The sequence below is a fragment of the Nicotiana attenuata genome, unplaced genomic scaffold (assembly GCF_001879085.1).
Source record: "Nicotiana attenuata strain UT unplaced genomic scaffold, NIATTr2, whole genome shotgun sequence".
Taxonomy (NCBI): Eukaryota; Viridiplantae; Streptophyta; class Magnoliopsida; order Solanales; family Solanaceae; genus Nicotiana; species Nicotiana attenuata.
Genome location: NW_017670363.1, coordinates 260,822 through 276,166, shown reverse-complemented (window position 1 = coordinate 276,166; position 15,345 = coordinate 260,822). Strand labels below are relative to the sequence as shown.

The 15,345-nt window shown below is 41.1% G+C and overlaps 1 protein-coding gene across 1 annotated transcript; it reads right to left on the bottom strand.

Moving 5' to 3' along the window:
* Nucleotides 1-3,117: 3,117 nt before the first annotated feature.
* Nucleotides 3,118-3,708, bottom strand: LOC109238376 (ankyrin repeat domain-containing protein 24-like). Its single transcript, XM_019404808.1, has 2 exons — nt 3,652-3,708; nt 3,118-3,543 (listed from the first exon to the last, which is right to left on the bottom strand). Exons 1-2 carry the CDS (start codon nt 3,706-3,708, stop codon nt 3,118-3,120), a joined length of 483 nt encoding a protein of 160 aa, XP_019260353.1.
* Between the last annotated feature and the right edge of the window lie 11,637 nt (nt 3,709-15,345).

Here is a 15,345-nt window from a genome sequence, read left to right as displayed (position 1 = left end):
GCCGGCCCTAATAGTCGAGGTCGAAAGAGAATTTTTGTTGAACTTTGGGACTTCCTCGAAAATTTGGACCCTCTTTACGGATGGTGCCTCGAACGCAAAGGCCGGACTTGGCATAGTATTGAAGCCACCAATGGGCAGTGTAGTTAGACAATCTATTAGAACTGTAAAATTGACTAACAATGAGGCTGAGTCTGAGGCCATGGTTATAGGTCTCGAACTGGCCAAACGCTTGGGGGCAGAGGTGATCGAAGCTAAGTGCGACTCGCTCCTTGTGGTAAACCAAGTTAATGGGATGTTCAAAGTCAGGGAAGAACGAATGTAGAGATACCTGGATAAACTGCAGGTAATGTTACATCAGTTCAAGGAGTGGACCCTACAACATGTGGCTCAGGATCAAAACAGCGAGGCCGATGCTCTAGCTAACTTGGGATCGTCGGTCGACGATGATGAGTTCAACTCGGGGGCGGTCGTACAACTCATAAGATCAGTAGTGGAAGAAGTTCACACCGAGATAAACTCAACAAGCCTAACTTGGGACTGGAGAAACAAGTATATAGAGGATCTGAAGACTGGAAAACTGCCCTCGGATCCCGAGGAATCGAGGACTCTACGTACGAAGGCGGTCCCGTTCAGCTTGTCCGAAGATGGTACCCTGTTCTGAAGAATGTTCGATGGTCCACTAACAATATGTCTAGGACCAGGAGATACCGAGTATGTTGTGAGGGAAGTCAACGAAGGCACTTGCGGAAATCATTCTGGCGCCGAATTATTAATTTGAAAAATAATCAAAGCCGGCTACTACTGGATCGGCATGGAAAAAGATGCGAAGGAGTTCGTAGGAAAATGCGACGGGTGTCAAAGGCATGCTCCGGTGATTCATTAATCCGGGGAGCTGCTGCATTCAATCTTATCACCCTGGCCGTTCATGAAATGAGGGATGGACATTGTCGACCCCCTTCCATGGGCACCCGGTAAGGCTCAATATATATTGTTTATGACTGATTATTTTTATAAATGGGTGGAAGCCATGCATTTGAGAAAGTAAGGGAGAAGGAAGTCATTGATTTCATCTGGGACCACATAATATGCTAGTTTGGAATGCCAGCCAAGATCGTGTGCGACAATGGAAAGCAGTTCATCAGCAGCAAAGTAAGCAAGTTTTTCGAAGACCATAAGATCTAAAGAATCCTATCAACACCCTACCACCTTAGTGGGAACGGGCAAGCGGAGTCCACGAACAAAACCATACTCCAAAACCTCAAAAAAAGATTGACCGACGCCAAAGGAAAATGGAATGAAATCTTGCCCGAAGTCCTATGGTCATATCAGACGACCTCGAAGTCGAGTACCGGGGCCACCGCATTCTCGTTGGTTTACGGCGCCGAGGCCTTAATACCGATTGAAGCAGGAGAACCGAGTCTCATATTCCAATTTGCGACCAAAGAGCCAAACGACGAGGCCATGAATATGAGCCTGGGACTATTAGACAAAAGGCGCCAGGCCACCCTCGTCCGGTTGGCCGCCCAAAAGCAACATATCGAAAGGTATTACAATCAAAGATCCAACCTCGTTCATTTAAACGACATTACTGCTAAGGTACGATCCCATTTATTTCTTTTATTTACATGTTAGACTAACATTTGCGGGTGATATTCAAGAAACGGTGCAACTTTTAGGCCTGAAACCACGCATTGCACTCTTTTTCCCTTGAACCGGTTTTGCGCCAAATGAGTTTTCCAGCAAGGTTTTTAACGAGGCAATGGTAGATCGTGCGAACTTAGTGTGGAATACCAGCCATGAACCGGTGCCAAGGATCACATCAACAGTATCCGAGGCTTCTCTATGATCAGCCTCGAATACTGGGAGGCATCACCCTTGGATAATGATTTTAGCAAGGAAAGAAACTTTGTGCTCGAACAGTCTAGGCTCGTAGATAGGATTTACTGTAAGGGCCAAATGGTCAAATGAACCGTGCCCACATAGACGACCTGAGCTCTGATACAAAGCTTGTACACATGTGTAACCTTGTATATTACGCATAGAAATGAAAAGAAGTTTCTACCTTGCAGATAAATATTTTGTCCCTTAAAATTTTGTTGTTGTTTTCTTTCGTACATTTGGTCCCCTAAACACATTGAACCCAAGGGCCACTTCACTCTGGGACTTTCCTCCAAAGCAGGCTCGGACGGCTCGAGATATCGAATCTCGGGGGTACAAAGCCTATTAGGCAATGCCCGAACTTTAAAGGCTACAGCCATCCCCATTCGAGAACGGTTGTCTTGGGTAAGCCCAGATGACTCGGGGTAGCAAGCACATTGAGCAACACCCGAACTAAAAAGGCTACGGCCGTCCTAGAACAGCTCGGAGACGTCCGAGACCTGTAACCAAAACATAAGGCCTACAAAATTTCTAACCGGTTCAAAAGGCTACCTTCGGCAAATTATAATCTAAAATATTCTAAGTACTTTGGGAAAAGCTTCCGGTTGTACTGAGCCCCCACGATTCTTAAGCAAAATAGTACCAGGAACGAGGCATGTTCAGACCTCCGAACAAGACCTAGTTATTACGTGCTAAGGCATTCGATATCTTTGCAATCATAAAGAAAAAGCTTGAAATTTGTCGAATGAAAAAAGCCTTTTATATATATATTAAAAGATTTTTACAAAGGCCAAACATCCTCGACAAAAAAAATGATACAAAAAGCAAAAAAGCAAAAGCATCTGCAAAGCATCTAAGCAGCCTGGTCCTCACTGGAGCCCGCCTCATCACCGGGACCATCGGGGCCTTCTGTGCCCTCGGATCTGCTGGAAGCCTCGGAGTCTTCTTTGTCCTCGGGGTAAGAGAACTTCTTGGCCTCGACCTTGAGCCCCTTAGCAATTTCGATCTCGGCCGATAAATCAAAACCCCGAGCATGAACCTCCTCGAGGTCCTCGCATCGGAATGCCGCTTCTCATACTCAACAATGTCTTTCAAGCGGTCCTGGGATACCTTAGCATCGACTATATACTGGGCCACCATCTCGTCGCCATTGGCCTTGGTTTTTTCAGCCACCGACTTGGCTGCTTTAAGCTCCTTAGCGAGGGTCTCCCGATCGGCAGCAACCGAGCTCAGTTGAGACTAAAGCTCCTCTATTTTCCAGGACCGTGCCTGAGCTTTCTCCCTCATCGCTCGAAGTTGATCCTCCGCCGAGGCCAATTGCGCCTGTGCAGTTTCCTTTTCCAAGTCCAAGCAGTCCAGTTTTCCTTTCCACTCTTCGGCCTCGACCTTGATTACATCCATCTCGGCCTGGAGCTGGTCAATCCGATCGATCTTCTGTTGGACCTGCGGGTTCTGACTATTAGTCACCGTGTCTAGCTCATCGTCACTAACTTCAAAGATTTTTACCTGTTCCACCAGGTCGGTGTGTTCTTTCCTAGCCGCATCCAACTCAGCTCTAAGGCTCTTAGCCTTTCCTTCATGTTGCTTGTTGAGAAGTTTGTACATGTCTCTCTTCTCAGCGAGCTCTTTGGCTTCGGCCTTGAGTTGGCTCAGCTCATCTCGATACTAGAGAAAGGTCTTGTGGTGAAGCACCAAGGCCTGCAAATATGAGAAGAAATGTTAGGATCACCAATAACCAAAGCTGAAAAATGGAAAGGTTTGGTAACACCTTACCTGGTTCAGCGATTGTTGTGCTTCGTTGAACATGTATGAGGAATCCACCTCGTTCATTTTTGCATGGTCTTCTTCGGTTACCAGGCATCGGAGGTAACTAGCTAACGAACCCTGGCATCCTCTAGAACGGTGATGATAATTGACCGCTTCCGTCCAGGATCATTACTCGAGGCAGGGAACCGGTTAACCAGTCTCGTGCTTGAATTAGACCCACCTGCCCTCGAGGATGAACTTTTCCTCGGTACTTCTAAGTCACGTAATCCGGTGGCGTCCTCCGTGGAGGTGGAGTCCACGCCATCAAAAAGCTTTGGAGAGGATCGTTCGCTCCATGGACCCCCTCATTCGATCACTCCTTCATCGTTTGAGCTTCACCGGACATCGATTCCGTGAAAAAAGGTGATCCCGCTATGTCAATGACACCGGGGTGGAAGGGGGGCAAAACCGACGTCTTGAGGGTTCTAGACCTTCGCTGCATCGGCCTCTTGAACTTAAGAGGGAATGGCCTCCGTTGTTTCCCCCTCGGCTGCCACCCGTTTCTCGGGCACTGACGGCTCATGGGCCAGAAAAATATCGTCCTCCTCGGGCTCGTTCCTGAGTCGGAGGAGTGAGTCCAAGTCGCACACTCGGGAGATGGTGCTTTCCTTTGGCTTATGCAACAGGCTTCTTCGCGTTTTCTTTTTCTTCGAGCTTGGGGAACTCGGAGTCCTCCTTCTTTTTTTTTCTCCGGTCCGCCTGGAAGCAGGAGACTCGACAGGAAAGTCCTCGCCACCAACTAGAGGCCTAAGCTTGACGTCCTTAGGCAAACCTGTGAAAAAAAAGCAAAGGAAAGAAGGACTTCCTGTTAAAAGAAAAAGCCTGACACAATCTATTCAGGAAGGGAATCTTACCATGAGAACGGGCCTCCTAACAGCCCTTCAAAAGTTTGCGCCACGTGCGCTCGGAGTAGGGCATATGTGAAATGATACCTTCGACCAACTCCTTGAGTCGAGGGACAACATTGGGAACTCGAGCGATGGCTGCATCACCACGAGTACCGATAAAGAAAAGAGAAGTAAACATAACATCCGTGATTGAAGGGAAGTTCTACTTACGTGATGTATTCCACTTTTTGGATAATAGCCCGCATTCAGCCGAAATCAAGTCCGAAGTCCTCACTCGGACAAAACTGACTTGCTAGCCTCAATCCCGGTCCTTATCAATACTTGAGAATGGGGCCTTGCGGGCCCGGCGCACCAACTTTATCAGCCTCCCTTGGAATATTCGGGGATTGTACAAACGAAGCAGGTGATCCACAATGCACCGACAGGAGTCAATTTTGCTCACAAAAAACAGAAGGAGGATCATGATCCTCCACATTAAAGGATGAATCTGACCGAGGCATACCTCGTATCTCTTACAGAAGTCTATGATGACCGTGTCCGCTAGTCCCAATGTAAAAGGATAAGTGCAAACACTCAAATATCCCTCGACATGAGTGGTAATGGCCTCCTCGGGGTCGGGGACCACTATGTTTTTATCGGCCCACTTGCAGTCCTTTCGGACTGTAGGGAGGACCTCTTCGGTGATCGAGCAGATATATCTCGAGACCTCCTCACACCGACCCTGCATGGAGGAAGGCTTTTCAACCTTGAAATCATTATTGATCTAGCATCTCCCAAGGATGAACATTTTCAAGGGGCTTCAGGTACTAGTTCATCGACGGCCACGCCTGGAGCGGTTTCTTCGACCTCGGTGGCCGGTCGCGAAGTAGAAGGAGCTTCTTTCTGGGGAACTATTTTGGACGTTTTTGCCATTCATTTAGAAAGTAAAAATGGAGGAAAGTCTGGAAAAGATGTAGAAGGAAAGAAAGTTTAAGGATTGGACTTCTTGGCTTGAGAAGAAGATGGGTAAAAATTCTTGCAAAGGAACTTAAATAATGAGGGTAAAAGTGCTAAAGAGTATTGAAATCCTGAGGATACGAGGGTAGAAGGTTTGATGTAAAGTGAAAATGAACAAAGGAGGTGGTATTTATAAGAACTCGGCGGCGTTTCATATCCAAGGATAGCCGACCAACGGCTGACATGCATTTAATGCCATTATGACGTGATCGAGACGTTCGGGATGTTTTGTCGTTTCTATTACGACGGATCAAAGTAGGAATTAGGAGCACATGTTGATTCTCGTCGTTTACTCTCCGAGAAACGAGGGGAATATCTGTATACAGGTAAAACTGATGTTGTGATATACCTCGGTCTCCGACATGATAAGCCAAGCTCGAGATATGATAACAAGGGGCCAAAACCGAGGTAAAGGTCTCATTGATTCGAAGTTCGGGACCATAATACCTACCCTCGAGAATATCGGGGTCATGGTTCGGAACCGGTCCTAGCTTTGAATAACTTCAAAGGATGTTGTCAGGTAATCAAGCACGACCAACGGAAGGCCGTGATATCCGTGACCGACCGAGTATCACGGCGGGGATCTCGGCATGTATCGACAGGGAACCAAAAATCAGTTCATTAAAAGATTTTTTTTTACCTTTTATAAGAATTGTACCTAGAGTGAGACTCTCCTACTATATAATGGGTGTGAGCACGTGATTTTTGCCCTATATGAATTACTCCCATAAATTCAAAACAAAATAATTTTTCCATTATTTGCAAATTTTGTGGATTTTTGTGGCATTTTCTGTCAAGTGTTTGCATTTGTCTGTGCATGTTTATTTTATTTAATTAATGAAAAATACAAAAAATATGTTGCATTTTCATGTAGGATTTAATTTTATATTTTTTGAGTTAGGTGGTAAATTAGTTATTTTATAAAAGTGGGAAAAGTCACAAAAATAGTTATTTTGCACTTTTAATTTTAATTTTTGAACTTGGGTAGTGTTTCCTTTAACTTGGGTCTTAATTAATTGTGTTAATTATTATTTAGAGTTAGCTAATTTAATTTCACTAGGCATTAATTTAAGTTTGTTTTTATTTTAACTTAGTTTAAAAAGAATTAAAAGAAATTAGAAAAAAGAATTGAAAAAGAAAAGAAAACAAGAGAAGGAATTCTGATTTGGGCTGCATTTAATTTCCAAGCCCCAGGCCCAAATGTTTCTCCCCAATTACCCCAAAAATCCGTCCCTACCCGGTCCAGCTTCCTCACTACATAAACGACCCCGTTTAGGTTAGATCAAATCTGAGCCGTCGAGGTTTTCTAATCTAACTGTTAGGAAGCTGGGGTGGGTTTGATATATAAGTGTCCGAGTGAGATCCCCCCCCCCCCCATCTCTCGTCTCTCTTCCTACTCCCCCTCTGCAGAGAACATCGAACCCTAATCCGCCGCCACCTACTTTCCCCACCGCCTTAGGNCTTTTGAGGTTCTTCTTTGGGAAACTAATGAAAAATGAAAAAAAAAAATCCTTTCATTTTCATTAGAACTTTAGGACACTGTACATAGAAGAAAAAGAAAACAACATGATTTCCTTCCTAAAAAAAAAGTAAAAAAATAGTTTTCTCTTCTAGGATTTTTCCTTAATAGAGAATTTGTGTAATAAAAAAAATCCGTTAAGCTTGAGTTTGGAATAGGTTATAAAACATTAAGTCTAGAAAAAAAAAGATTTGTTTTTTTTATTTCCCTTATCTTGTCAGAGTAGTCATTAAGAAAAAAAATGAGAAAGTTAGTTTGTTTACTTTGTTCCCGATCTTCTAGAACTATGCAGCGTCATGATACGGAGGCAACCTACATAGGGTTCGATCGAATCATTTTTATTAAAAGAAAAAAAACAGAAAGAGAAAAGAAAAAAGGATGGTGAAATTATGGCATGTGAAAAATGAGAGGGAAGAAAAAGAGCGATAATCAGAAAGAAAAAGGGGAAAGAAAATGAGCGACCTAAGAGGTGCGAGGAAAGAAAAGAAAAGAGAAGATTCAAATGAATAAATTGGGATGATGCCATATGACCTTCATACCCTCGAAGTCATGTTAGAACCGATAACTGTGGCTAGGTGCATTGCACGCAATGTGATATTTTAGCTGTTAATGCCCTAACGCTAACAGGATGACCCCACTCTGTTCCTTTTGATATCTTCACAGCAGAAAGGTGGTTGGTTTGTGGTTCTTAAAGTAGTAACTCCTCTCCACAACATAAAAGGCAATGNAGATGCTGCCCGAATATACGTAGACGAGCTACTAGCTTAAGTTATAGACTTAGCCTTTGTTCAACACTGATTTTGAATCTCCTTATGCTATGATAGATCGAGATGACTTGTTTGAAGAGTTGCTTGGAAGGTATTAAGGACTCAACATGTTAAAGGTATGTTAAGGCTCTTCCTTCATTCTTTTGGCATGATCTAAAGTGAAACGAATATAAACGATACGCTATTTCATAATGAATCTACTCCTAGCAACTAAGGTTGTCCATGTTATTCTTTCCTTACAAAGTTATTCCAAGAAAGCATATATGATCCTTGAGTCCTAGTGAAGTTCATATTGATGGTATGATGTCCATAATGTTAACTGATGGTGCAATGACCTTATGTCACTCCAAAAGGTTTAGAACGTGATTTCATGAGTCCAACATGCATTATATATGTATCTACTTTACTCTACCGAGCCGCGCTATAGTCGGCCGGGTATGGCACCTATTGTGCAACCACTGATCAGTTGGATTTACCGAGCTCCACGTCGCCGGGTACGATTCTACCGAGCCTTATGATGGCCGGGTACGTTTTTACCGAGTCCTCTTTGAGGCCGGGTATGATATGATGATGATGTTGCCCACAGAGGCGTATGTTTTTAAAAGTTTATGTATATATATGTATTATGCATTTCATGTCAGTAGCCCCCAGAGGCACTCAGATGTTACAGGTTGTATCTCCTCTATCTCTCTTTACATTACTGTTCTGGTTTATGGTTTCCCATCTTACATACCCGGTACTTAATTCGTACTGACGTCCCTTTTGCCTGGGGACGCTGCGTTTCATGCCTGCAGGTCCCGATAGACAGATTGACATTCCTCCTAGTAGGCTATCAGCTCAACGAAGGTGTTGTGTACTCTACTTGCTCCGGAGTTGCCTATTTGGTCAGTATGCTTTGGATATGTATTGATTGGTATGGAGGGGCCCTGTCCCAACCTTTATGATTTTATCTACTCTTAGAGGCTTGTAGACAGATGTCAGGTGTATGGATACTTGTAGGGCCTTGTCGGCCTATGTTTTGAGTTTACAAATGGTCATGTCGGCCTTATAGGCCCGTATGTCACATGTATAAGTTTGTATATCATGTTGGGTCATCATACGTTAAGTATTCCCTTATGTTTTATTCTTGTTATCTCATGAAGGGTTTTCTAGCTCAATTACCCATGATAGTATGATAAGAAAGATATGTTACGTTGGTACTCGGTTGAGTAAGGCACCTGGTGCCCGTCGCGGCCCTTCGGTTTGGGCCGTGACACTCACTCCCCTCATTCGAATCCCCACCCCGTTTGCTTCAAATCCCCCTGGAGTTTCTCAAATATTAGATCAAAGACTCAAACCCTAAGTTTCCAAAACTTGAATCAGTGGCCTGTTTTGAAGATTTGAAGTCGGAAGGGGTTTTATTCATGTGTTTTCGTTTGAGAACACATGATTAAAACCCATTTCGGTCAAAATCGGAGGGTGCCGGAGGTATGTTCAAGCCAACCATCCGCCTATCTATTTTGGGTATTTCTGTTCATTTCCTCTCGTTTCTTTATTTTCTTCTTTTCCTCGTCTCCTTTATTCTCCTTCTCGTTCTTCTTGTTTTTGTTTCATTTTTCTTTTCGACCAGTTAGTGAAAATTAGATAGCATGAACTTGTTAGTAATTTCGTTTAATTTTGTCAAACGGACTTAGGGTTAATTCTATTTTTGTTAATTCTTTTATTATTGATCTTTTTTGTCTTCATTTTTTAATCCATAAGTGTCGAGTTTAATATTCNAATTTTTGCTAGATTCTGTTACCTTATGTCATTTAATTTCCCCTGTTCTATAGTAGCTTAGCCTTCTTGCATGTTCCGATTTGCTTATTCATGTTTAGTGGTTAAGGCTGGTTGGTTATTCAGAATAAGTGTTTAAATGGAGAATGTTGACATTATGATAATGATGAAATTTATTGTATGAGTAGACTGTTGGACACGCTACAGGGGAAGATTACTTAAACGTGTCAGTTCAATGTTCTTATAATTTGGAAATCATAAATTGTTATGTTAAAGTGTTGCCTAGGGTCCTATTCTGCATTTAGAGGGCTTTGCAGTGTTTTACTCAGTTGAAATTGCCATATAAATGGTCTATGCGAGCTTCAATTCCCTGTGTTTATTTGTGGGATTAGTTTAGATATAAAAATATAGGCCTGAACCTCTGTTGCTTTTATCAGTGCACTTGATGGTAGGAATGTCTGGTGAGCTAACAACCTGTTGAGGTTTTGGTGTTGGATAAGACTCGATATCGAGTCTTAATTTTCAATTTTGACTTTGCAAGTATTTGGTTCATGGAACCTTAGACTTCTGGGCCACCTACAAGAGAGGATGGTGTTGGGTACATTGGGTCTGATTTTTAATTAATCTGTGTCAATTGTTTTAGACCATAGTTTGATTTGCTAATTCGACTTCATATTTTGCGTTGGTATCAGTCGACTGGTTTTCTCGATTGGCATAATAATTTGGAATCTGGTAACTGGGCCTAACGCAGGCCCAACTAAAGAATATTGGTAATCAGGCTCTTGGGCGCCTTTTCTCAGCATAATCTTGGGCTCATTTTGAGCCCAGACTTCAAAGGCATTCATCAAAAGGGGCTTGATCGGTAATCAGTGTGCCCCCTCTCTGGACATTGGATTCTCTAATACAAGATGTTTTAATAATTAATAGGGTAGAACCTTTATTTAGAAGTAATCAGAATTCTTAGCTTTCTTTAATCGATTGATCGGGATATTTAGTTAGTTGAGGTGTGCCGCGCCAAATAATATCTAAAATGCGTGGCCCTCATTTAATTATTTCTTTTAAATCCTTAGAATTCGAGGCGTGCCATTTAGCAAATTTCCATGGCCCTCGCAAAGTGAAAAACGCATAGTTGCTTTAGGCGCGTTATTTTAATAACATTACCTTCCTAAACTCGGGTGTGCATTTTATCTGACCCAAATCCAAATCTTGATAACGTTGAATAAAATGTGTTTCGGATTGCAGGTGCATTTCATGTGACGCGGTCCAAAGACATGTTTTAGACGACGTTAAATCTTCTTTAAAATAAATAAAAGCGGTTAAAGGTTTAAAATTGTACCATAGGTCAAAACATGTACTAAAATCAGATAATAGTCCATTCATAACAGTTGAGCGACCGTGCTAGAACCACGGAATCCGGGAATGCCTAACACCTTTTCCCGGGTTAACAGAATTCCTTACCCGGATTTCTGGTTCGCAGACTGTAATACAGAGTCAATCTTTTCCTCGACTCGGGATTTGAACCGGTGACTTGGGATACCATAAATTATCCCAAGTGGCGACTCTGAATTTTTTTAATAAAATAATCTTGTTTCGATTGTCACTTTATGTTGGAAAAAACTCCCTCGTATACCCTTCCGGGGGTGTGGTAAAAAGGAGGTCTGACAGCTCTGGCGACTCTGCTAGGGATAAGAACCCAGGATCTCTGGTTCAGGGTTCAGAATTCGAGCTTAGAATATCTGTTATATTTGGCTTTATTTATTATCTGGTTTTATTTACATGTTTGGGAAATGTGCTAAATGTTGCTTTTTACCGCTTTGATATTGTTGAATTATGTATAAATTATTGCGAACTCTCCTCTCTCTGAGTCTTCTAAATCATCTGGGAAGTGTGCACTTCGTGAGACTTCTTTTCTGTTAGAGTCATTCCAATTTTAGAACGAGGTTCGGACAAGTTGTAAAGCCGGTGAAGCTTCTGTATTCCCGGTACGCTGCCCCCCCTCGGCTCGAGCTGTCCACTCGGGTAAGCCAGGTCTAGAACAAATATACCCAGGTTTTTAAATCTAGAATAACATAGCCTCATGCCGGATCCCTAGTAGGAACGCTTGTTTGCATCATGTGCATTTTGACTTTGGGGACTCAACACAGGGGTTGGGTCCGTCTAGGACAGGTGTACCCAAAATAACAGACCATCCTGATGCATCCTATGTGCTACATGTTGCAATTTTCAAGGGTAAAAGGGTAATTTGACGGACCAATGATAGTTGAGGGCAAATGAAAAATGAAAAAAGAAAACAAAAGAGCGTGAAGTGTGAAAATAAAGCAAGGAGGGCCCAATTATGTTTTATGTCACATTTTTTTAAGAAAAAGACAAAAAAAATGAAAAAATCCAAAAAAGATTTTGTACTTTCCCATAATTTTTTCTTTCAAAAAAAATCAAAAAAAGAGGAAAAAGAAAATCCAAAAAGAGTTTACATGTCTCATCATTTGTTCAAAAAAAAAAAAAGACAAGACAAAACATTTTTTTTCTCTAAATTAGTTTTTTTTAAATTCTCGCCCGTATCTAATCTGCCCGACCTTGCATACCTGATTCTCGTCTTTTGGGGCGTGATACGTAGGCAACCCACATAGGGTCCGGTCTTCCTAGTAAATCTTAGGTTCTTGGCTTCACGGGGTCTTAGCCAAATCTTGCATTTTTAGCCGCATAGGTTAATTTTAGAAAAATAGTCACAACCATGTCTTGCATGTGTCTAGTAGGGAGTGTTATTGTCTCACCTAGTGTTGGTTTGAGTTATTTTCATATAGGCGTGGATTTACTTACCGAAGTTTGAGCATGACGGAGCCCCAGGACCATCTAGTCAGGATCGCTCATCTAGGAGTGGATTAAAAGGAGATTTTCTTTTCTTTTTATGATTGGAGTCTGTTTTTTCTTTTTATGTCGTCTTTTACCTTCTAATTTTATATAATAATGTCGAGTTTTTTTTATTTTGTATTTTCTATTTTGCATTTGAAAAAGTGTGTTATAAATCAAAAATCCAAAAAAAAGAGATGTTGCATTTTATATTTCTGTTAGAAGTTTTGTTTAGAATACTAAATCTAGGAATAAAAAGAAAAAATCATTTGAGGTGGTTTCCTTTATTGAATCAATATCTAGAAATAAAAATTGCTTTTATATTTCCTTTAGTATATTAAGACTAAAAATTCAAAAAAGAGAGAAGTTTCTTTTAGTACCTTTTTAAAAGTTTTCTTTAAGGCATTAATCTCAAAAATCCAAAAAAAAAAAACGATTTTCTTTTGAGGTTCTTCTTTGGGAAACTAATGAAAAATGAAAAAAAAAAATCCTTTCATTTTCATTAGAACTTTAGGACACTGTACATAGAAGAAAAAGAAAACAACATGATTTCCTTCCTAAAAAAAAAGTAAAAAAATAGTTTTCTCTTCTAGGATTTTTCCTTAATAGAGAATTTGTATAATAAAAAAAATCCGTTAAGCTTGAGTTTGGAATAGGTTATAAAACATTAAGTCTAGAAAAAAAAAGATTTGTTTTTTTTTTATTTCCCTTATCTTGTCAGAGTAGTCATTAAGAAAAAAAATGAGAAAGTTAGTTTGTTTACTTTGTTCCCGATCTTCCAAAACTATGCAAAGATCTGATTCATGCGGCGTCATGATACGTAGGCAACCTACATAGGGTTCGATCGAATCACTTTTATTAAAAGAAAAAAAAACAGAAAGAGAAAAGAAAAAAGGATGGTGAAATTATGGCATGTGAGAAATGAGAGGGAAGAAAAAGAGCGATAATCAGAAAGAAAAAGGGGAAAGAAAATGAGCGAGCTAAGAGGTGCGAGGAAAGAAAAGAAAAGAGAAGATTCAAATGAATAAATTGGGATGATGCCATATGACCTTCATACCCTCGAAGTCATGTTAGAACCGATAACTGTGGCTAGGTGCATTGCACGCAATGTGATATTTTAGCTGTTAATGCCCTAACACTAACAGGATGACCCCACTCTGTTCCTTTTGATATCTTCATAGCAGAAAGGTGGTTGGTTTGTGGTTCTCAAAGTAGTAACTCCTCTCCATAACATAAAAGGCAATGGCAGATGACAACAAAACTGAGTCGGTGGATACGGGTGCCCAAAAGCAATTGTTTGAAAAGGGCAATGGGTTGGTTGAAGAGGTAAGGATGTTAAGACAACACATGGCGGACATGTATCAGGCTTGGATGACTGGGAAGGCACCACCCCCGCCACCACCTAGCTTCTTAGATGCTACCCTTATCCAAACTCCGGTCATAGTGCCGGATGACCCCCCATACTCTCCAGATTTTCCTGCTTATCACAACTTTCCCAACCACCCTAGTAGCTCCATCACTCATCCTCCAATTACCTCTCCCCAAAATTGCCCACCTGTCATATCCGCTATTCCCAACAGTGAACACCTACTNGATCCCGCTGTTCGATGCATGTACCACTCTAATGTCCAGGGGGCATAGCATTGAAGATTGTCACTTTGAAAAGGGAAATAGAAAGAATGATTCAAGAAGGGGAAGTTGTGGTCAATGATAGTGACAGGGAGCATGCGAATCCTCTTGGGAACTTGTGGATTAAAGTTGATAATGTTGAATTTGGTAATGGTCTTGGCAATATTAATGCGAAACTCAGTGGCTAAGATGACGTGCTTGGTAATTGAAAAGACACTCTTTTCTTGGTTAGCCAGGGAGGAGTTTTGGTGGTTTATTTTGTTGTCATTTCTGTTGTCCGGGTTATTTCGGGGTTGTAATCCGAATATTGTCTTGTGACTCAAACCCTTCTATCCTTTTATTTTGCCTAGTTCCTTTAGTTGTAGCAACTCATTTAGTGTTACCTAGTTTTGTTCTAGGGTTGTACCCCAGTTTGTTTTGCTTGTTTTGTTATTCGAACCGTTTCACCGCCTGTCTAATGCAAATTCCGGTCTTTTGTTATTTCTAGTCATTTTCTTTGTTTAGTTCTCTTCTATCCTTTCATTTTGTCTTTCGTCTAAATGCTGGTTCTAATGACATGACATGCATGCAAAATTCTAGACCTGGTCTTAAAAGTTAGTTTACTCATGAAGCATTGAAACAATTTTGAAGATGATAGGGGCACTTGAGGGAAATAAGAATAGATTTGGACACTTTGAGATCATTTGAAGCCCGAACCATGTGAAATTGGGGCAGATAGAGCATAAAGAAATACTATTGAAATGCATCATGCCGCATCAGATTGAAGCAAAAGGCAAGTTTTCCTTGGTTTGTTTAATTGTGTTGTTTGTACTTGGCATGTTTTGAAGATTGGAATGACGAAGGTATTTTGTTCTGCTATCTAAACACTTTATCCTTTGAGCCTTGTTTATTTTCTTTCATACCCCTCTTTTGGAATCAGTAGCAAAGTTAAAAAACGCAAGTGCAAAAGATAAGTAAAGGAGGAAGAGAAGAAGAGAAAGAAAAGAGAAAAAGAGAAAGAAAAGAATGAAAAGAGAAAGAAAAGAATGAAAAGAGAAAGAAAAAAAAGAGAAGAAAAACAACAAAAAGAAAAAAAACAACAAAAAGAAGGAAAGAAGAAAAAAAGAAAAGAAAAGAAAAATCACAGCAAACAAAGTAATTCCTATGACATGAACTACGTTCGACCTGATTCCTTTTAAGGATACGTAGGCAGCCTCACGGTTCGGTCCCACCAAAATAAAAATCCAAAGTCCCCAAGCGAAGAAACTGGGGCAGAAGTTGTGGTTGTTATAAGAAATCTAATTCCGAAAGTTGTAATTTT

Bases quoted from the DNA above. Each gene is read 5' to 3' on its own strand.
- LOC109238376 (XM_019404808.1), bottom strand. From the start codon at position 3,708: ATGAACGAGGTGGATTCCTCATACATGTTCAACGAAGCACAACAATCG. The intron at 3,544-3,651 runs GTAAGGTGTTAC...ACCTTTCTCTAG, and splicing joins CACAACAATCGCTGAACCAG to TATCGAGATGAGCTGAGCCA.